Raw genomic sequence first — 24,641 nt, forward strand, 5'->3', positions numbered from 1 at the left:
ATATGAAGTACACTTATATTAGGTAACTAGTCGGATAGAAAGTACACCTATATTATGTAACTTGTCGGATAGGAAGTACACTTATATTATGTAACTATTCGGATAGAAACTACACTTATATTATGTAACTAGTCGGATAGGAAGTAGACTTATATTATGTAACTTGTCGGACAGGAATTACTCTTATATTATGTAACTAGTCGGATAGGAAGTAGACTTATATTAGGTAACTAGTCAGATAGGAAGTACACTTATATTATGTAACTAGTCGAATAGGAAGTACACTTATATTAGGTAACTAATCAGACAGAAAGCAATACTTATATTAGGTAACTAGTCGGATAGAAACTACACTTATATTATGTAACTAGTTGTATAGCAAGTACACTTATATTAGGTAACTAGTCGGATAGGAAGTACACTTATATTATGTAACTAGTCGGATAGGAAGTACACTTATATTATGTAACTAGTTGGATGGGAAGTACACTTATATTAGGTAACTAGTCGGATAGGAACTACACTTCTATTATGTAACTAATCGGACAGGCAGTACACTTTTATTAGGTAACTAGTCGGATAAGAAGTACACTTATATTATGTAACTAGTCGGATAGGAAGTACACTTATATTAGGTAACTAGTCGGATAAGAAGTACACTTATATTAGGTAACTAGTCGGATTGGAAGTACACTTATATAAGGTAACTAGTCGGACAGGAAGTACACTTATATTAGGTAACTAGTCGGACAGGAAGTAAACTTGTGTTAAGTAACTAGTCGGATAGGAAGTACATTTATATTATGTAACTAGTCGGATAGTAAGTAAACTTATATTAGGTAACTAGTCGGACAGGAAGTACACTTGTATTATGTAACTAGTCGGATAGGAAGTACATTTATATTATGTAACTAGTCGGATAGGAAGTACACTTACATTAGGTAACTAGTCGGACAGGAAGTACACTTGTATTATGTAATTAGTCGGATAGGAAGTACACTTATATTAGGTAAGTAGTCGGATAGGAAGTATACTTATATTATGTAACTAGTCGGACAGGAAGTAGACTTATAGTATGTAATTAGTCGGACAGGAAGTAGACTTATATTATGTAACTAGTCGGATAGGAAGTACACTTATATTAAGTAACTAGTCGGATAGGAAGTATACTTATATTATGTAACTAGTCGGACAGGAAGTAAACTTATAGTATGTAACTAGTCGGACAGGAATTACTCTTATATTATGTAACTAGTCGGATAGGAAGTACACTTATATTAGGTAACTAGTCGGATAGGAAGTATACTTATATTATGTAACTAATCGGACAGGAAGTAGAGTTATAGTATGTAACTAGTCGGACAGGAAGTACACTTATATTAGGTAACTAGTCGGACAGGAAGTACACTTGTATTAGGTAACTAGTCGGATTGGAAGTACACGTATATTAGGTAACTAGTCGGACAGGAAGTACACATATATTAGGTAACTAGTCGGACAGAAAGTAAACTTGTATTATGTAACTAGTCGGATAGGAAGTACATTTATATTATGTAACTAGTCGGATAGGAAGTACACTTACATTAGGTAACTAGTCGGACAGGAAGTACACTTGTATTATGTAACTAGTCGGATAGGAAGTACACTTATATTAAGTAACTAGTCGGATAGGAAGTATACTTATATTATGTAACTAGTCGGACAGGAAGTAAACTTATAGTATGTAACTAGTCGGACTGGAATTACACTTATATTATGTAACTAGTCGGATAGGAAGTACACTTATATTAGGTAACTAGTCGGATAGGAAGTATACATATATTATGTAACTAATCGGACAGGAAGTAGAGTTATAGTATGTAACTAGTCGGACAGGAAGTAGACTTATATTAGGTAACTAGTCGGACAGGAAGTACACTTGTATTATGTAACTAGTCGTATAGAAAGTACACCTATATTATGTAACTTGTCGGATAGGAAGTACACATATATTATGTAACTATTCCGATAGAAACTACACTTATATTATGTAACTAGTCGGATAGTAAGTACACTTATATTAGGTAACTAGTCGGATAGAAAGTACACTTATATTAGGTAACTAGTCGGACATGAAGTACACCTATATTATGTAACTAGTCGGATAGAAACTACACTTATATTATGTAACTAGTCGGATAGGAAGTACACTTATATTATGTAACAAGTCGGATGGGAAGTACACTTATATTATGTAACTATTCGGATAGAAACTACACTTATATTATGTAACTAGTCGGATAGGAAGTACACTTATATTATTTAACTAGTCGGATGGGAAGTACACTTATATTAGGTAACTAGTCGGATAGGAACTAACTTCTATTATGTAACTAATCGGACAGGCAGTACACTTTTATTAGGTAACTAGTCGGATAAGAAGTACACTTATATTATGTAACTAGTCGGATAGGAAGTACACTTATATTAGGTAACTAGTCGGATAAGAAGTACACTTATATTAGGTAACTAGTCGGATTGGATGTCCACATATATTAGGTAACTAGTCGGACAGGAAGTACACTCATATTAGGTAACTAGTCGGACAGAAAGTAAACTTGTATTATGTAACTAGTCGGATAGGAAGTACATTTATATTATGTAACTAGTCGGATAGGAAGTACACTTATATTAGGTAACTAGTCGGACAGGAAGTACACTTGTATTATGTAACTAGTCGGATAGGAAGTACATTTGTATTATGTAACTAGTCGGATAGGAGAAGTACACTTACATTAGGTAACTAGTCGGATAGGAAGTACACTTATATTAGGTAACTAGTCGGATAAGAAGTACACTTATATTAGGTAACTAGTCGGATTGGAAGTACACTTATATTAGGTAACTAGTCGGACAGGAAGTACACTTATATTAGGTAACTAGTCGGACAGGAAGTACACTTGTATTATGTAACTAGTCGGATAGGAAGTACATTTATATTATGTAACTAGTCGGATAGGAAGTACACTTACATTAGGTAACTAGTCGGACAGGATGTACACTTGTATTATGTAACTAGTCGGATAGGAAGTACACTTATATTAGGTAACTAGTCGGATAGGAAGTATACTTATATTATGTAACTAGTCGGACAGGAAGTAGACTTATAGTATGTAACTAGTCGGACAGGAATTACACTTATATTATGTAACTAGTCGGATAGGAAGTACACTTATATTAGGTAACTAGTCCGACAGGAAGTAGACTTATATTAGGTAAGTAGTCGGATATGAAGTACACTTATATTAGGTAACTAGTCGGATAGAAAGTACACCTATATTATGTAACTAGTCGGACAGGAAGTACACTTGTATTATGTAACTAGTCGGATAGGAAGTACACTTATATTAAGTAACTAGTCGGATAGGAAGTATACTTATATTATGTAACTAGTCGGACAGGAAGTAAACTTATAGTATGTAACTAGTCGGACTGGAATTACACTTATATTATGTAACTAGTCGGATAGGAAGTACACTTATATTAGGTAACTAGTCGGATAGGAAGTATACTTATATTATGTAACTAATCGGACAGGAAGTAGAGTTATAATATGTAACTAGTCGGACAGGAAGTAGACTTATATTAGGTAACTAGTCGGACAGGAAGTACACTTGTATTATGTAACTAGTCGTATAGAAAGTACACCTATATTATGTAACTTGTCGGATAGGAAGTACACATATATTATGTAACTATTCCGATAGAAACTACACTTATATTATGTAACTAGTCGGATAGTAAGTACACTTATATTATGTAACTAGTCGGATAGAAAGTATACTTATATTAGGTAACTAGTCGGATAGAAAGTACACTTATATTAGGTAACTAGTCGGACATGAAGTACACCTATATTATGTAACTAGTCGGATAGAAACTACACTTATATTATGTAACTAGTCGGATAGGAAGTACACTTATATTATGTAACAAGTCGGATGGGAAGTACACTTATATTATGTAACTAGTCTGATAGGAAGTACACTTATATTATTTAACTAGTCGGATGGGAAGTACACTTATATTAGGTAACTAGTCGGATAGGAACTAACTTCTATTATGTAACTAATCGGACAGGCAGTACACTTTTATTAGGTAACTAGTCGGATAAGAAGTACACTTATATTATGTAACTAGTCGGATAGGAAGTACACTTATATTAGGTAACTAGTCGGATAAGAAGTACACTTATATTAGGTAACTAGTCGGATTGGATGTCCACATATATTAGGTAACTAGTCGGACAGGAAGTACACTTATATTAGGTAACTAGTCGGACAGAAAGTAAACTTGTATTATGTAACTAGTCGGATAGGAAGTACATTTATATTATGTAACTAGTCGGATAGGAAGTACACTTATATTAGGTAACTAGTCGGACAGGAAGTACACTTGTATTATGTAACTAGTCGGATAGGAAGTACATTTATATTATGTAACTAGTCGGATAGGAGAAGTACACTTACATTAGGTAACTAGTCGGATAGGAAGTACACTTATATTAGGTAACTAGTCGGATAAGAAGTACACTTATATTAGGTAACTAGTCGGATTGGAAGTACACTTATATTAGGTAACTAGTCGGACAGGAAGTACACTTATATTAGGTAACTAGTCGGACAGGAAGTACACTTGTATTATGTAACTAGTCGGATAGGAAGTACATTTATATTATGTAACTAGTCGGATAGGAAGTACACTTACATTAGGTAACTAGTCGGACAGGAAGTACACTTGTATTATGTAACTAGTCGGATAGGAAGTACACTTATATTAGGTAACTAGTCGGATAGGAAGTATACTTATATTATGTAACTAGTCGGACAGGAAGTAGACTTATAGTATGTAACTAGTCGGACAGGAATTACACTTATATTATGTAACTAGTCGGATAGGAAGTACACTTATATTAGGTAACTAGTCCGACAGGAAGTAGACTTATATTAGGTAAGTAGTCGGATATGAAGTACACTTATATTAGGTAACTAGTCGGATAGAAAGTACACCTATATTATGTAACTTGTCGGATAGGAAGTACACTTATATTATGTAACTATTGGGATAGAAACTACACTTATATTATGTAACTAGTCGGATAGGAAGTACACTTATATTATGTAACTAGTCGGATAGGAAGTACACTTATATTATGTAACTAGTCGGACAGGAAGTAGACTTATATTAGGTAACTAGTCGGATAGGAAGTACTCTTATATTATGTAACTAGTCGGATAGGAAGTAGACTTATATTATGTAACAAGTCGGATGGGAAGTACACTTATATTATGTAACTATTCGGATAGAAACTACACTTATATTATGTAACTAGTCGGATAGGAAGTACACTTATATTATGTAACTAGTCGGATGGGAAGTACACTTATATTAGGTAACTAGTCGGATAGGAACTAACTTCTATTATGTAACTAATCGGACAGGCAGTACACTTTTATTAGGTAACTAGTCGGATAAGAAGTACACTTATATTATGTAACTAGTCGGATAGGAAGTACACTTATATTAGGTAACTAGTCGGATAAGAAGTACACTTATATTAGGTAACTAGTCGGATTGGATGTACACATATATTAGGTAACTATTCGGACAGGAAGTACACTTATATTAGGTAACTAGTCGGACAGAAAGTAAACTTGTATTATGTAACTAGTCGGATAGGAAGTACATTTATATTATGTAACTAGTCGGATAGGAAGTACACTTATATTAGGTAACTAGTCGGACAGGAAGTACACTTGTATTATGTAACTAGTCGGATAGGAAGTACATTTATATTATGTAACTAGTCGGATAGGAAGTACACTTACATTAGGTAACTAGTCGGATAGGAAGTACACTTATATTAGGTAACTAGTCGGATAAGAAGTACACTTATATTAGGTAACTAGTCGGATTGGAAGTACACTTATATTAGGTAACTAGTCGGACAGGAAGTACACTTATATTAGGTAACTAGTCGGACTGGAAGTACACTTGTATTATGTAACTAGTCGGATAGGAAGTACATTTATATTATGTAACTAGTCGGATAGGAAGTACACTTACATTAGGTAACTAGTCGGACAGGAAGTACACTTGTATTATGTAACTAGTCGGATAGGAAGTACACTTATATTAGGTAACTAGTCGGATAGGAAGTATACTTATATTATGTAACTAGTCGGACAGGAAGTAGACTTATAGTATGTAACTAGTCGGACAGGAATTACACTTATATTATGTAACTAGTCGGATAGGAAGTACACTTATATTAGGTAACTAGTCCGACAGGAAGTAGACTTATATTAGGTAAGTAGTCGGATATGAAGTACACTTATATTAGGTAACTAGTCGGATAGAAAGTACACCTATATTATGTAACTTGTCGGATAGGAAGTACACTTATATTATGTAACTATTCGGATAGAAACTACACTTATATTATGTAACTAGTCGGATAGGAAGTACACTTATATTATGTAACTAGTCGAATAGGAAGTACACTTATATTATGTAACTAGTCGGACAGGAAGTAGACTTATATTAGGTAACTAGTCGGATAGGAACTAACTTCTATTATGTAACTAATCGGACAGGCAGTACACTTTTATTAGGTAACTAGTCGGATAAGAAGTACACTTATATTATGTAACTAGTCGGATAGGAAGTACACTTATATTATGTAACTAGTCGGATAGGAAGTACATTTATATTATGTAACTAGTCGGATAGGAAGTACACTTACATTAGGTAACTAGTCGGATAGGAAGTACACTTATATTAGGTAACTAGTCGGATAAGAAGTACACTTATATTAGGTAACTAGTCGGATTGGAAGTACACTTATATTAGGTAACTAGTCGGACAGGAAGTACACTTATATTAGGTAACTAGTCGGACAGGAAGTACACTTGTATTATGTAACTAGTCGGATAGGAAGTACATTTATATTATGTAACTAGTCGGATAGGAAGTACACTTACATTAGGTAACTAGTCGGACAGGAAGTACACTTGTATTATGTAACTAGTCGGATAGGAAGTACACTTATATTAGGTAACTAGTCGGATAGGAAGTATACTTATATTATGTAACTAGTCGGACAGGAAGTAGACTTATAGTATGTAACTAGTCGGACAGGAATTACACTTATATTATGTAACTAGTCGCATAGGAAGTACACTTATATTAGGTAACTAGTCCGACAGGAAGTAGACTTATATTAGGTAAGTAGTCGGATATGAAGTACACTTATATTAGGTAACTAGTCGGATAGAAAGTACACCTATATTATGTAACTTGTCGGATAGGAAGTACACTTATATTATGTAACTATTGGGATAGAAACTACACTTATATTATGTAACTAGTCGGATAGGAAGTACACTCATATTATGTAACTAGTCGGATAGGAAGTACACTTATATTATGTAACTAGTCGGACAGGAAGTAGACTTATATTAGGTAACTAGTCGGATAGGAAGTACTCTTATATTATGTAACTAGTCGGATAGGAAGTAGACTTATATTATGTAACAAGTCGGATGGGAAGTACACTTATATTATGTAACTATTCGGATAGAAACTACACTTATATTATGTAACTAGTCGGATAGGAAGTACACTTATATTATGTAACTAGTTGGATGGGAAGTACACTTATATTAGGTAACTAGTCGGATAGGAACTAACTTCTATTATGTAACTAATCGGACAGGCAGTACACTTTTATTAGGTAACTAGTCGGATAAGAAGTACACTTATATTATGTAACTAGTCGGATAGGAAGTACACTTATATTAGGTAACTAGTCGGATAAGAAGTACACTTATATTAGGTAACTAGTCGGATTGGATGTACACATATATTAGGTAACTAGTCGGACAGGAAGTACACTTATATTAGGTAACTAGTCGGACAGAAAGTAAACTTGTATTATGTAACTAGTCGGATAGGAAGTACATTTATATTATGTAACTAGTCGGATTGGAAGTACACTTATATTAGGTAACTAGTCGGACAGGAAGTACACTTGTATTATGTAACTAGTCGGATAGGAAGTACATTTATATTATGTAACTAGTCGGATAGGAAGTACACTTACATTAGGTAACTAGTCGGATAGGAAGTACACTTATATTAGGTAACTAGTCGGATAAGAAGTACACTTATATTAGGTAACTAGTCGGATTGGAAGTACACTTATATTAGGTAACTAGTCGGACAGGAAGTACACTTATATTAGGTAACTAGTCGGACTGGAAGTACACTTGTATTATGTAACTAGTCGGATAGGAAGTACATTTATATTATGTAACTAGTCGGATAGGAAGTACACTTACATTAGGTAACTAGTCGGACAGGAAGTACACTTGTATTATGTAACTAGTCGGATAGGAAGTACACTTATATTAGGTAACTAGTCGGATAGGAAGTATACTTATATTATGTAACTAGACGGACAGGAAGTAGACTTATAGTATGTAACTAGTCGGACAGGAATTACACTTATATTATGTAACTAGTCGGATAGGAAGTACACTTATATTAGGTAACTAGTCCGACAGGAAGTAGACTTATATTAGGTAAGTAGTCGGATATGAAGTACACTTATATTAGGTAACTAGTCGGATAGAAAGTACACCTATATTATGTAACTTGTCGGATAGGAAGTACACTTATATTATGTAACTATTCGGATAGAAACTACACTTATATTATGTAACTAGTCGGATAGGAAGTACACTTATATTATGTAACTAGTCGGATAGGAAGTACACTTATATTATGTAACTAGTCGGACAGGAAGTAGACTTATATTAGGTAACTAGTCGGATAGGAAGTACTCTTATATTATGTAACTAGTCGGATAGGAAGTAGACTTATATTATGTAACTAGTCGGACAGGAATTACTCTTATATTATGTAACTAGTCGGATAGGAAGTAGACTTATATTAGGTAACTAGTCAGATAGGAAGTTCACTTATATTATGTAACTAGTCGAATAGGAAGTACACTTATATTAGGTAACTAGTCGGATAGGAACTAACTTCTATTATGTAACTAATCGGACAGGCAGTACACTTTTATTAGGTAACTAGTCGGATAAGAAGTACACTTATATTATGTAACTAGTCGGATAGGAAGTACACTTATATTATGTAACTAGTCGGATAGGAAGTACATTTATATTATGTAACTAGTCGGATAGGAAGTACACTTACATTAGGTAACTAGTCGGATAGGAAGTACACTTATATTAGGTAACTAGTCGGATAAGAAGTACACTTATATTAGGTAACTAGTCGGATTGGAAGTACACTTATATTAGGTAACTAGTCGGACAGGAAGTACACTTATATTAGGTAACTAGTCGGACAGGAAGTACACTTGTATTATGTAACTAGTCGGATAGGAAGTACATTTATATTATGTAACTAGTCGGATAGGAAGTACACTTACATTAGGTAACTAGTCGGACAGGAAGTACACTTGTATTATGTAACTAGTCGGATAGGAAGTACACTTATATTAGGTAACTAGTCGGATAGGAAGTATACATATATTATGTAACTAGTCGGACAGGAAGTAGACTTATAGTATGTAACTAGTCGGACAGGAATTACACTTATATTATGTAACTAGTCGCATAGGAAGTACACTTATATTAGGTAACTAGTCCGACAGGAAGTAGACTTATATTAGGTAAGTAGTCGGATATGAAGTACACTTATATTAGGTAACTAGTCGGATAGAAAGTACACCTATATTATGTAACTTGTCGGATAGGAAGTACACTTATATTATGTAACTATTGGGATAGAAACTACACTTATATTATGTAACTAGTCGGACAGGAAGTAGACTTATATTAGGTAACTAGTCGGATAGGAAGTACTCTTATATTATGTAACTAGTCGGATAGGAAGTAGACTTATATTATGTAACAAGTCGGATGGGAAGTACACTTATATTATGTAACTATTCGGATAGAAACTACACTTATATTATGTAACTAGTCGGATAGGAAGTACACTTATATTATGTAACTAGTTGGATGGGAAGTACACTTATATTAGGTAACTAGTCGGATAGGAACTAACTTCTATTATGTAACTAATCGGACAGGCAGTACACTTTTATTAGGTAACTAGTCGGATAAGAAGTACACTTATATTATGTAACTAGTCGGATAGGAAGTACACTTATATTAGGTAACTAGTCGGATAAGAAGTACACTTATATTAGGTAACTAGTCTGATTGGATGTACACATATATTAGGTAACTAGTCGGACAGGAAGTACACTTATATTAGGTAACTAGTCGGACAGAAAGTAAACATGTATTATGTAACTAGTCGGATAGGAAGTACATTTATATTATGTAACTAGTCGGATAGGAAGTACACTTATATTAGGTAACTAGTCGGACAGGAAGTACACTTGTATTATGTAACTAGTCGGATAAGAAGTACATTTATATTATGTAACTAGTCGGATAGGAAGTACACTTACATTAGGTAACTAGTCGGATAGGAAGTACACTTATATTAGGTAACTAGTCGGATAAGAAGTACACTTATATTAGGTAACTAGTCGGATTGGAAGTACACTTATATTAGGTAACTAGTCGGACAGGAAGTACACTTATATTAGGTAACTAGTCGGACTGGAAGTACACTTGTATTATGTAACTAGTCGGATAGGAAGTACATTTATATTATGTAACTAGTCGGATAGGAAGTACACTTACATTAGGTAACTAATCGGACAGGAAGTACACTTGTATTATGTAACTAGTCGGATAGGAAGTACACTTATATTAGGTAACTAGTCGGATAGGAAGTATACTTATATTATGTAACTAGTCGGACAGGAAGTAGACTTATAGTATGTAACTAGTCGGACAGGAATTACACTTATATTATGTAACTAGTCGGATAGGAAGTACACTTATATTAGGTAACTAGTCCGACAGGAAGTAGACTTATATTAGGTAAGTAGTCGGATATGAAGTACACTTATATTAGGTAACTAGTCGGATAGAAAGTACACCTATATTATGTAACTTGTTGGATAGGAAGTACACTTATATTATGTAACTATTCGGATAGAAACTACACTTATATTATGTAACTAGTCGGATAGGAAGTACACTTATATTATGTAACTAGTCGGATAGGAAGTACACTTATATTATGTAACTAGTCGGACAGGAAGTAGACTTATATTAGGTAACTAGTCGGATAGGAAGTACTCTTATATTATGTAACTAGTCGGATAGGAAGTAGACTTATATTATGTAACTAGTCGGACAGTAATTACTCTTATATTATGTAACTAGTCGGATAGGAAGTAGACTTATATTAGGTAACTAGTCAGATAGGAAGTTCACTTATATTATGTAACTAGTCGAATAGGAAGTACACTTATATTAGGTAACTAATCAGACAGAAAGCAACACTTATATTAGGTAACTAGTCGGATAGAAACTACACTTATATTATGTAACTAGTCGTATAGGAAGTACAATTATATTAGGTAACTAGTCGGATAGGAAGTACACTTATATTATGTAACTAGTCGGATAGGAAGTACACTTATATTATGTAACTAGTCGGATGGGAAGTACACTTATATTAGGTAACTAGTCGGATAGGAACTACACTTCTATTATGTAACTAATCGGACAGGCAGTACACTTTTATTAGGTAACTAGTCGGATAAGAAGTACACTTATATTATGTAACTAGTCGGATAGGAAGTACACTTATATTAGGTAACTAGTCGGATAAGAAGTACACTTATATTAGGTAACTAGTCGGATTGGAAGTACACTTATATTAGGTAACTAGTCGGACAGGAAGTACACTTATATTAGGTAACTAGTCGGACAGAAAGTAAACTTGTATTATGTAACTAGTCGTATAGGAAGTACATTTATATTATGTAACTAGTCGGATAGGAAGTACACTTATATTAGGTAACTAGTCGGATAGGAAGTACACTTATATTATGTAACTAGTCGGATAGGAAGTACACTTATATTATGTAACTAGTCGGACAGGAAGTAGACTTATATTAGGTAACTAGTCGGATAGGAAGTACTCTTATATTATGTAACTAGTCGGATAGGAAGTAGACTTATATTATGTAACTAGTCGGACAGGAATTACTCTTATATTATGTAACTAGTCGGATAGGAAGTAGACTTATATTAGGTAACTAGTCAGATAGGAAGTTCACTTATATTATGTAACTAGTCGAATAGGAAGTACACTTATATTAGGTAACTAATCAGACAGAAAGCAACACTTATATTAGGTAACTAGTCGGATAGAAACTACACTTATATTATGTAACTAGTCGTATAGGAAGTACAATTATATTAGGTAACTAGTCGGATAGTAAGTACACTTATATTATGTAACTAGTCGGATAGGAAGTACACTTATATTATGTAACTAGTCGGATGGGAAGTACACTTATATTAGGTAACTAGTCGGATAGGAACTACACTTCTATTATGTAACTAATCGGACAGGCAGTACACTTTTATTAGGTAACTAGTCGGATAAGAAGTACACTTATATTATGTAACTAGTCGGATAGGAAGTACACTTATATTAGGTAACTAGTCGGATAAGAAGTACACTTATATTAGGTAACTAGTCGGATTGGAAGTACACTTATATTAGGTAACTAGTCGGACAGGAAGTACACTTATATTAGGTAACTAGTCGGACAGAAAGTAAACTTGTATTATGTAACTAGTCGTATAGGAAGTACATTTATATTATGTAACTAGTCGGATAGGAAGTACACTTATATTAGGTAACTAGTCGGACAGGAAGTACACTTGTATTATGTAACTAGTCGGATAGGAAGTACATTTATATTATGTAACTAGTCGGATAGGAAGTACACTTACATTAGGTAACTAGTCGGATAGGAAGTACACTTATATTAGGTAACTAGTCGGATAAGATGTACACTTATATTAGGTAACTAGTCGGATTGGAAGTACACTTATATTAGGTAACTAGTCGGACAGGAAGTACACTTATATTAGGTAACTAGTCGGACAGGAAGTAAACTTGTATTATGTAACTAGTCGGATAGGAAGTACATTTATATTATGTAACTAGTCGGATAGTAAGTACACTTATATTAGGTAACTAGTCGGACAGGAAGTACACTTGTATTATGTAACTAGTCGGATAGGAAGTACATTTATATTATGTAACTAGTCGGATAGGAAGTACACTTACATTAGGTAACTAGTCGGACAGGAAGTACACTTGTATTATGTAATTAGTCGGATAGGAAGTACACTTATATTAGGTAAGTAGTCGGATAGGAAGTATCCTTATATTATGTAACTAGTCGGACAGGAAGTAGACTTATAGTATGTAATTAGTCGGACAGGAATTACACTTATATTATGTAACTAGTCGGATAGGAAGTACACTTATATTCGGTAACTAGTCCGACAGGAAGTAGACTTATATTAGGTAAGTAGTCGGATATGAAGTACACTTATATTAGGTAACTAGTCGGATAGAAAGTACACCTATATTATGTAACTTGTCGGATAGGAAGTACACTTATATTATGTAACTATTCGGATAGAAACTACACTTATATTATGTAACTAGTCGGATAGGAAGTACACTTATATTATGTAACTAGTCGGATAGGAAGTACACTTATATTATGTAACTAGTCGGACAGGAAGTAGACTTATATTAGGTAACTAGTCGGATAGGAAGTACTCTTATATTATGTAACTAGTCGGATAGGAAATACACTTATATTATGTAACTAGTCGGACAGGAATTACACTTATATTATGTAACTAGTCGGATAGGAAGTAGACTTATATTAGGTAACTAGTCGGATAGGAAGTACACTTATATTATGTAACTAGTCGAATAGGAAGTACACTTATATTAGGTAACTAATCAGACAGAAAGCAACACTTATATTAGGTAACTAGTCGGATAGGAAGTACACTTATGTTAGGTAACTAGTCAGACAGAAAGCAACACTTATATTAGGTAACTAGTCAGACAGAAAGTACACTAATATTAAGTAACTAGTTAGACAGGAAGTATACTTATATAAGGTAACTAGTTAGACAGGAAGTACACTTATATTATATTACTATTCAGACAGGAAATGCATGTATATTAGGTAACTAGTCAGACAGGAAGTACACTTATATTAGGTATACTACTCAGTTTGAGAAGAAAAGTCTCATAATAAAAACTGATAAATTGATATTTTCATATAAAAAAGCATTTAAAAGGGAAATTCCAATATTTCATTTCGATATAATCACGTAAACATTAGCGTTACCCTTTTGTATGACATTGTAAAAAAAAATTGTTATCAATAGCAAAGTTGTACGTTACCATACACTTTAACGATCTGCTGACGTAATACGTAATATGACTAATCTCCCAAGCTATATCATAATACTGCAATGCAAGTGTCTGCGTAATTATTGTGCTTTAAACCCACAGAATATAATAATATTTACCAGAAGAACACGAGCACAAATTTGCAAAAGCACAATAACGCTACTCATATAATTTTTGTTGGCGTAAGGTGGATAGAAACAAAATTACCGAGATAGCGAACCGATGACAAAATAGAGAAATTAACTTGTCTTAAGCAGACTGTAAGTTTCTTTGCCGTCTGTAATTTAACAAAGGCAAAGAGATTTTATATTTAAAACCGAGTTTAATTTATTGAGTTGTGAAACAATCTTATTAGTATAACAATGTATGTGATGTGTATAAACTGTTTGTCAAAGAGTAGTATTTTAATCAATAAGTTGACATAAAACCGTTATTTGTCGAGCATGTCTTCGAGAGATTCGCCTGATTTAGCAATATTTCCACAACGTAAAGCGCTCAAGATCATCGATTGTGACCATTTTCGAATAAACGTGAACAATTTGACTTGTCTTACACTCAAGTATAGATTGATTGATTTCGCAATGTTTAATTAATTTAGTATACATAATTCGACTCTGATCAGAGCCTTTCTAACTGACTCGTATATTAATGTGTGCCTAATGACTACATTTATTATATCTAAGTAGTTTTAATTGACTGAGTATTAATATATTACTTCAACAGTGAGCTAATTCTGGGGTATGGTTTATTTAGTGCAAATAAAGCAAAGGAGACGAAAATACTACACCCCTTCTTCAGGAGTGTCCCGCCAGTTGAAAAGAAAACATTAGTTGTTAATGCCTAAGAATGACGACGAATGCATATATTAAGAATAATATATTATGTTATGTAAATTAGTTAGCATGGTCGACATGCTTGTTTAAAATCAGAAGGTATTATTGACCTTAACTTTTGAAATGTATGTTGCATATTTTTGGTAATTGACATTACATATTCATTAGATAAACATAGCAATAAATCATTGAATTGTCATTACTTTCATTTCATACGTGTTCAGTAAAGAGAGTACTGCTATATAAGATAAATAGCACAGCGTGACACAAATTAAGAGTACAAAACGGCTTCACACAATGGCACAAACAACTTTGACATCTCGATCATGATATACTGTTTATGACAATTCTTATTACGAAACACCGAAAAAGAACATGTTAACTTTTACCAGTTTTCAATAAAACGGTTTAGTTATATTTTCATTGCGTATTTTTTTATATTATATAATAAAATTGCTATTTACAGAAAAAAGAGTAACAACACAATTGGAACTATTTCGGGATAATTGGATTCGCTTAAAATGTGCTACTGTAATGGTTTGTTTTCACAAAAATATTTTATTTGTTCGTTTTAGATTTGTTTCTGATAATTTCTTGTATTGATATCAGAACTGAGAAAATTAAGAACAATACTACCCTACAATAGCACATTTTAAGCGAATCTAATTATCCCGAAATAGTTCCAATTGTGTTTAACGTACATTTCCCAGTGATGTTTTAAACATATAAGTGTGTTCCAAACTCAATATAACGAGTCCTAGAACACTTAAGTTATATCTACGGTTCCGTGGATTACATCTGTAGTCGTATAATCGAGTGGTTCTACATAACATTAATACCAATAAATAAGATTGGTTTACAGTCGTAATGTTATACTTTGATAAATTGAAATACTGATAGGAATGTAATTCAGTGGTACAAAATATGTAGTTGACCAACCAGGTATATTACCCGGGTAAGTATATTAACCAACTAAGTATATTGACTAGCCTGATATATTGTTATAAAACTGAATATTGTCCAGCTAGGTATGTTGACCAGTTAGCTATATTGTCCAGTTAGCTATATTGTCCAGTTGGGTATATTGAATAGATAGAAATATTGAACAATTAAAAGGTCAATCACTTTCCATTCTTGAATTGTGTCAAGCATGCAGCAAATATAAAAGAAGAGTTATGGTAACCATAGACCCTAGAGGGTCCATGTGGTAACTTACGAGTATTTCATATGCCTGGCTAATTTCCAGTGCAAAACCTTTCAAAACACAGACATATTTTCTAATTTTATTCGCTTTTATTTCGTTGTTACCAACAGCAGCTACCAAGCTATCTACCACTGCGTCTATCTCAATGTCTGTTGTGCTTGGCTGCAACAAATCATGTATAATTTTAATTAAAAATCACTCATGTGTTTCTTTATAACATCATAATCAAATTATTGAGCATTGAACAAACCAAGATACAGCACCACGTGTATTTATTCAGGGTTATTTCACCCCTGGTTGGACATTTTGTTGATTGTCATATACCCTTGTATCAAAAGTGGAGATAATTACGTACGATTTGTTGTATTTAGTTTAACTGTCGAACATACACATGCATGTATCACAAGTAATATACAGTGGTAATATACATTGAGGTAATCGCACACATTATCACATATTCATGTACTTTATAATTCATATATACCTGCATGATAACAGTGTAATGGTTATTCACTCTGCCAGACCGAGCACGGGCAATCAGAGGCAATTCATCCGTCTTTACTAATAATAACACATTCACTGAAATGGTTACTATGCCTACGATGATAGCAAACGTGAACTTCATCGTTGTGAAGTGAACCTAAAAGACAGAACCATTTCAAATAATTAATATAACTAATGATAGGTACATTTCAATAAAAGCTTGTATTGTTACTAGGCGTTAATTTATGTCCTGGGCATGTACATCGCAATGATGTGTTATTCATAGTGTTTGTGCCCACATCATCGCCATACTCGTTTACGGAGATACGATCAAAAAAATAAAAGTACAAATTTACCAGACGTTTTATTTACAAGATTAATACCTAAATTATTTATTTGAGCACACTCTGTGTTATTTCATTATGATATATTTGTTAAACGGAATAACCCAAGTATTTGATAATTTGGGAAATACTTACATAAATTCACGATAAAATAAACAAATATCAATCATGCACTCTGGACAATACATACAAGTTCATATCATGGATAAATGACATATATTTGCATGAATAGTTTCTGAGAACTACTTTTATTCAGAAATTCAAGATTGTAATACTAGTATGTATATAGATTTCCATCATGTAATTAGCAATGCATTAGTGCTTTCTAGTTGGCTAAATCCAACAAATACCATCTGGTAACACTTTGAAAACGACAACATTATCACAAAGATGAGCGGTTGTGGTATGTTTACGGTCCATTAAATTTGGTGTTAATTTCAAAAGGATGATTTATTTTCATTTCCGTAAAATAGTAATACCGTATGTCAGCCATGAAATGTGAGGCTAATAACGCAGCAAAAAATGCAAAATAAAGCTCTTAAAACTGTAACCTTTTATTATGATATATCTTTCGACGTGTTTTACACACTTATATGTGCTATGAATTCATTTAGACATTTAAACACTGTTTCTACTTGGATACGATTAATATAATATAATGATCAATAAAATAGCCTATGCTTCTGTTTAAAGTTTATCGATAGAGTCGTTTCAGATTCCCGTCTAAATTTAGTATAACATTTTGCCTATTATAAAGTATCTCATTTGCTTTATTTTGCTGTGAAGTAAAAAACCCATGATATCCAATCGTAGATCTATCGAAAGTCATACTCCCTGTATGAACAAACAAACAAACAAACAAACAAACGATTGGCAACAATAGAAGAGAACGAACAACAAAACAAATTTGATATATGAATCCCATGGTATACATGAAGTGATGTCAGGTGTTTCCTGTCACCCGCCATATGTCATTCTAACTCAAGTGGTTTCTATATGAAATCTCATGTCCGATGTATCAGATCATCTGTGTAACGGTATCATAGTATTAACCATAAACTCATCGCATCTGCCAGCAAAGGCTTAAAAAGTATACTTATGGTTTAAAGTATATTTATGCCACTTATTAGAAAAGATGTTATCGCAGTATACTTTTGATAGACAAAATAGATATAATAGATATAACAGATATAATATATTAGACTATTCTTATCTCCCTTGATAGGTATTTTTGTACAAAATAAACGCTGTATTTTTTTCGTACACTGACCGAATATGTAATGATGTGATGTGTGTTTTCTCAAAAGACTTGACGACAAAACATCAGATGAAGTATATAGTGAATAGTTCAATCACTTCACTTCATCTATGTGCTATTTTTCTCGTCAGTGCTGTATAGAAATCTCTGGGAATTATATATTTTTCGCATAATAAGCTTTGGCCATATTTGCTATATGCGAAAAATCAAATTCATAGGATGAAATATTCGTGAGATGCCCTCACTAGTATGTTTGGCCATTTTTTAGGAAAATTTTAGATTTTGGCCAAAACACGTAACTGATCAAAATTATAATATTATAAATGCCAACAATCGACTTGATAGGTTAAAGCACTCACTTAATGGATAGGAAACAAAATGGATTATTTTGCTTGTTTCTGAAGAAGTTCAGCGTGAAGATGTAACATACTAAGTTTCAAATCAATCAGATAACTGAAGCAAACCATGTGACCATTCACACCGGAACTTCACAAACTGTAATGATCTTTATACATAAATGCTCGTCAACGAATAACAGTATATTTTGTTCAACGATTCTGAAAAAGACTTTCAATCTTTTACTGTCATTTTTCGATTTTTTCAATATAGGGTAAAGGCCACATAACAATTAAAGCATTTATTTCTTGAATCTGGTAGTCTATATAGTAATAATACTACTATAAAACAATCTGGTAGTCTATATAGTAATAATACTACTATAAAACAATCTGGTAGTCTATATAGTAATAATACTACTATAAAACAATCTGGTAGTCTATATAGTAATAATACTACTATAAAACAATCTGGTAGTCTATATAGTAATAATACTACTATAAAACAATCTGGTAGTCTATATAGTAATAATACTACTATAAAACAATCTGGTAGTCTATATAGTAATAATACTACTATAAAACAATCAGAGTTCCAAGTTAGAAGAAAGAGGTTTAACTTCAAGTCAAGATGACGGCCAAACTCTGTAACTGATCAAAATTATTTTATTTTTCTGGTAACAAGCCTTTCACTTACATGCGAAATACAAAATATCAAGTTGATTGTTCAACATTTTTTTTCATGTTTGATGTGACAGACAAAAATCGTGTAGAGATGGAACATGCCAAATTTCAAATCAGTCAGATAATTGTGACTTTGGTAAAAATACTTTCTGTTAAAAATAGATACAAGATGGCGGTTAAAACACATGATCAATCACGATGTTCGCCTTAAATATAGACATTAGAAAACAAATGTCAGTCCAATATGTCAGTGGTTCTGGAGAAGAAGATTTCAAAGCAATTCATGCAATCTTTCAAAAAAATCAGAAAGGCTATACTCTCAGAGTGTGGTCACAAGGATTCTACATCGTTCATTGCACAGTAATAAGTGAATACTACAGGATAACTATAACATCCATAAATAAATAAATAAATAAATAAATAAATAAATAAATAAATAAATAAATAAATAAATAAATAAATAAATAAATAAATAAATAAATAAATAAATAAATAAATAAATAAATAAATAAATAATAAACAAACAAACAAACAAACCAGATCTATTTAAACCTGGTTTCTTCAAAGAACCATGATTTAAACAAAACTTCAGAGCAGCTATCTTGTATTAAAATTACATTTCCACTTTACAAATCTTTGAAGTACACCCCACTGACTAGTACACAATATTGATATTGTGGATGGGTAATAAGAAATTAACTGCCAAGCCTTTTGAATTGAACTAGTTTTGTGTTTGTCTAAGGGGTAAGACACTCCACTATTCTCAATATGAAGTAAAGCCAAGATATCTACTTTCAATTCAGCATATTTTTCACTCTAAAACTACATGGCACATTTTATATTGAAGATACCGGAAATGCACAGTTAAGACAAATAATGTTTCCTTGTATATTTTATGTTTTACTTCCAACGAAAAGATCAAAAAGATTTAAATCACCATCACAAAGAATGTTACGTTTTTATATCCCTTACCTCGGACGACATCCTACTCTAAAATCGCGAATTGGAAGATATAATAACTTAATCATTCAAAGGGTGAAAACAGAATATATTTGTTATTGAAAATTACGTTCGATTATGCATTAATATACTAGATTTGATAACATTATGTATATGCATCATTGTCATCGCTACATTATTGAGTTTGAACATTATATTTAGCAGGAAAATTGTGAAGCTACAATTTATCACAATAACAAGACTTACTGTTCTATTGACTGATAGTTATATATCAGTGTGAATATGAGTTCAAAGAAAAGACAGAAAATGACCAGCAGGTTTTACTTTCTAAACACAAGTAAACATACTCAGCTTGACTATTTATGTTCATAATATTACACTGAATGTTATAAGAGTAGGAGCAAGCCCAGTTATCAGTGGAAGATACGTGTTTTGTTGAGAAACGAGAAGGGTGGCAAAAGATATTTTCGTAAGCTGTAATCAATTGTTTTTTATTTTCTTAATAATCTAATTCAAATAAATAAAAAACGTAAATTCATAGACATGGGCAAAATGTAAAATGTAATCAGCTATTTTATACGTCCGTAATTAGTACAAAGATATTATTTTCTGTAAGCGTATAAAGCATCTTCCACATTAAATGTCGTAATTCTTACGCAATTTCCTATTTTGATTGCTAAATACATATCATATTATCATATTATATAAATGTAAAATGAAATTTGCTTCATCTGTTAAGTGTAAAAATCTATTTTCTACTGTAAATGGAACTTTCATTTTATTTCCTGTTAAAATGTAAAATGCCCTTTTTATTTCCTGTAACCTGTACCAGCTATCCCCCTTTGCCCCCTTGAAATGAAGCTCAGCAAACAAAACTGAGAGAAAATTTGATGGGATGCATCAATGGTGTGTATACTATATTAACGTGTGTAACAGCATTTGATAACACCCACACATAATAATGTTTGATATACGTACCTTGATTCGCTGATATAGTGTGATGACAGTGAGACGACTCCTGACAAAGTACGCCGTATTTCCAGTCACACTTTATCATGTTACCTAGAAAACAACTTGCCAGCCTCGATCTGGTGTAACGAGGAATCAATAATTATGTATTTGTCAAGAATAACATACTATCATGTGTCGAGCTTACGGTGATTGGCTACTCTTAAAACGAATAGTCGGATTTGTGTGTTCTTTACATACATGTTTATTTCATGTTGTAAAACCCACCCAGGGGTACAAATATATGGTCAATGAACAAAATACACGTAAAACATCTATAAAAATGTTTGAGCTATTTATCAATGTTTTTACTGTAAAAAGTTATCGTTATATTTCAAAATTTTGTTTGTATTTCTATCATATATAAGACAGGTACTTTTTATTTGTTTTACGGGAAAACAGCATGGAATCCCGTGGAAGCTGTTCCAGAAATGTCATTTCAAACACATTTATTAATAACTAGAACGTCCGATTCAACAAATGTTTCACGTATTATATATTCAAAGTCTGTGTACATTCAATGTTTTATTAAAATGCTGTGTGCTTCAAAGACAACGTTTTCAGTTGCAATGAATCACAATACGATATCAACATAACTAATATTCGAAGATTGAAATAAAGTTTGCAACTAAGTTAAATTCAAGTATATTTAAATATATTATCATTCTTTGTGACAAGCATGAGTAAGGTCATCTAAAAACAATCAGTTCTTACTCTGAGTAGGTAAACTAATAGGACACAGCTACGTATCCAGTATACCGCCGACACTTCGCCTACACCTCGGCTGGTTTCTCAGTGTTATGAGAAAAAGGCTGTTGAAAGCACGTCATAAATGCGGTAACTACTGTAATTAAACTATCTGTGTATATTTCTTTGTATATTAGAAACATGTTTACTACATGATAGATGAGTGTAGTGTAACTAGCACTCAGGAATGTCGTTTTCATTGTGGGTAAAATATGAAATATAGTCATTAATAAAAGAAAAGGGAGCAACGATGACGTATATTTCGTCCGAATACGATGACAATCAACGGATACATACTTGGTGTGTTGAATTTAATTATTTATTTGAAGTTGTAATAATCGCAATAACAGTCTTAAAAACGTTTGAAATTCAAATGGACAATGATTTATTTTTATCACTATCTTGCTTATATGTCTAAAATATGAATCGGTCCATTTCTTCACCTTGACACACACTGTAAATGTTTACAATATGGTTATAAAACATTACAATGAAACAATTTACCTATCTATCACTTAAGCTGACACTATTGTGAAAAAACAGCTGGTCGCCAGTACTGCGTTGAAAACACAACATGATGGACAACACAATGAATCAAACACTATGATATCGAATTGGTTTAATCAATATCACTTAAAATGTTATTGTTGACCTTGATACATGACGATTATCAAATACAATATAGTTTTGACCTTGACCTCGCCTGCCTTGGTGTAGGTTAAATTGGACAACGTTATACATATTTTAAAGCAGATATGCCATATACCCAAACTATATGTAAATTCATAGCCATCAAAGGAAATTTATAAGTCTAATCACTCAAAGCAAATGACTGACATACAATCCACGAAAACAACTCTACCATTTTACATAGTCAAATCACTGTAAGTTTTATGGACTCATGGTATACATAAAACGATGCCAGGTGAGCATATCCAGCTCTATGCGTGAAAGCCGCTATATGTCATTCCGATTAAATGGTTTGTGTAAGATACATGAGGTCTACACCAGACAAGTGACATATTCTAACAGTAATATATTTAACCACGAGCTCATTATATCTGTAAAAAAACGTTTGAGTACTAAGGCTAGGCTATGAACTAACTGTCTTCCTGATAATTTGAAAGACGAACAAATCTGTGTATGTGTGTATTTTCTGTCCAGTTAATAGACGGTTAGCATGTGTATTTCTAGCGTGAATTTAGTAATACATACATACAAGTTTGATTCATAAGCGATCAAATCGGGATTTATGATACGATCCGATGTTCATGCTTGTTAGGTTACGGCATACATAGTACTGTTACTCAATATAAATGTCGAAATATTGAAAAAAATACTTCCCAAAAGAAGTGTATTATTACAATTTTTACAATTCTCAACCGCCATGATTTTTAGTTTAACATAGCGCTACGTAGGGAGCGTAGTGTGTGGGGAACTTCGACTTGCTTGGCAGATAATACTTATACTGTGGAGATACAAGGTTTTACTCAAAGGAATACACACTTGAAGTAAACACGGATACACCACTTTATTACTTTATTTATTACTTTATTATTGCCTTACTTCAAACTTCCAATATAATATAATATAATATAATATAATATAATATAATATAATATAATATAATATAATATAATATAATATAATATAATATAATATAATATAATATAATCGGGTGAACGCGGTGCTTTTCAGCGCTCCCCGATTTTCTGCCTGTTTTGCGTTTTTGCGCTCGTTGTGCGCCCGTGTTTCTACACAGCTGTATATGTAGTGTGTCTACCTTTTACGTGAGTAATTTATAGTTGTTGTTTTCGTTATTATTGTGGGTTTTGGAGTGTTTTTGCCTTTGCCTTGGCAAGGTGGTCGGCAACCAAGATGGCTGCCGCTCACACAAGGCCACTGTCATGAATTTGTTTTCGCGTATTTGTTGACCGACTTAATTAACTGATTATTAGCGAATTGCTGTGTTATGTCTGTCATCGTGTAGGCCTATTTGAAGTTTTGGACGGAACTTGGCTCAGTGATTTGGAACTAATTACCAGATAACCACCGCTTTTTAGACTACTCATTCTGACAGTTTATATTCATAGTTATTAATGTAGTGAACGATTAATCAAAAGATATGACGTATTCAGTACTTAGTGTGATTGGCTTTATGATTGAAGGTTACGCCCTAGAGTCTTTTACTGTTTTGTAATTGGTTAGAGTTTTGAAAATGAATAAAGAGAGTTTGAGTTGGTCTTGGCGAATACTCCACGAGAGTCGAGTGCAGTCCTGGGAAGTCGAGAGTCCTGGAGAGCCTTGGGGCGAGCCTTG

General features: G+C 32.8%; 1 protein-coding gene across 1 annotated transcript in view; it reads right to left on the reverse strand.

Moving 5' to 3' along the window:
• LOC144355832 (uncharacterized) overlaps window positions 1-21,588 on the reverse strand; it is a 48,937-nt gene extending 27,349 nt beyond the window's left edge. The window contains exons 1-3 of the mRNA XM_085508583.1: window positions 21,546-21,588; window positions 16,988-17,143; window positions 16,516-16,665 (exon numbers count right to left, since the gene is read on the reverse strand). Of these exons, the coding sequence (XP_085364709.1) occupies window positions 16,516-16,665; window positions 16,988-17,128 (291 nt within the window). The 5' untranslated portion in view covers window positions 17,129-17,143; window positions 21,546-21,588. The remainder of the gene's footprint in view (window positions 1-16,515; window positions 16,666-16,987; window positions 17,144-21,545) is intronic.
• Between the last annotated feature and the right edge of the window lie 3,053 nt (window positions 21,589-24,641).

This window comes from Saccoglossus kowalevskii, chromosome 15 (assembly GCF_978046115.1).
Source record: "Saccoglossus kowalevskii chromosome 15, keSacKowa6.1, whole genome shotgun sequence".
In the NCBI taxonomy this organism is placed as follows: Eukaryota; Metazoa; Hemichordata; class Enteropneusta; family Harrimaniidae; genus Saccoglossus; species Saccoglossus kowalevskii.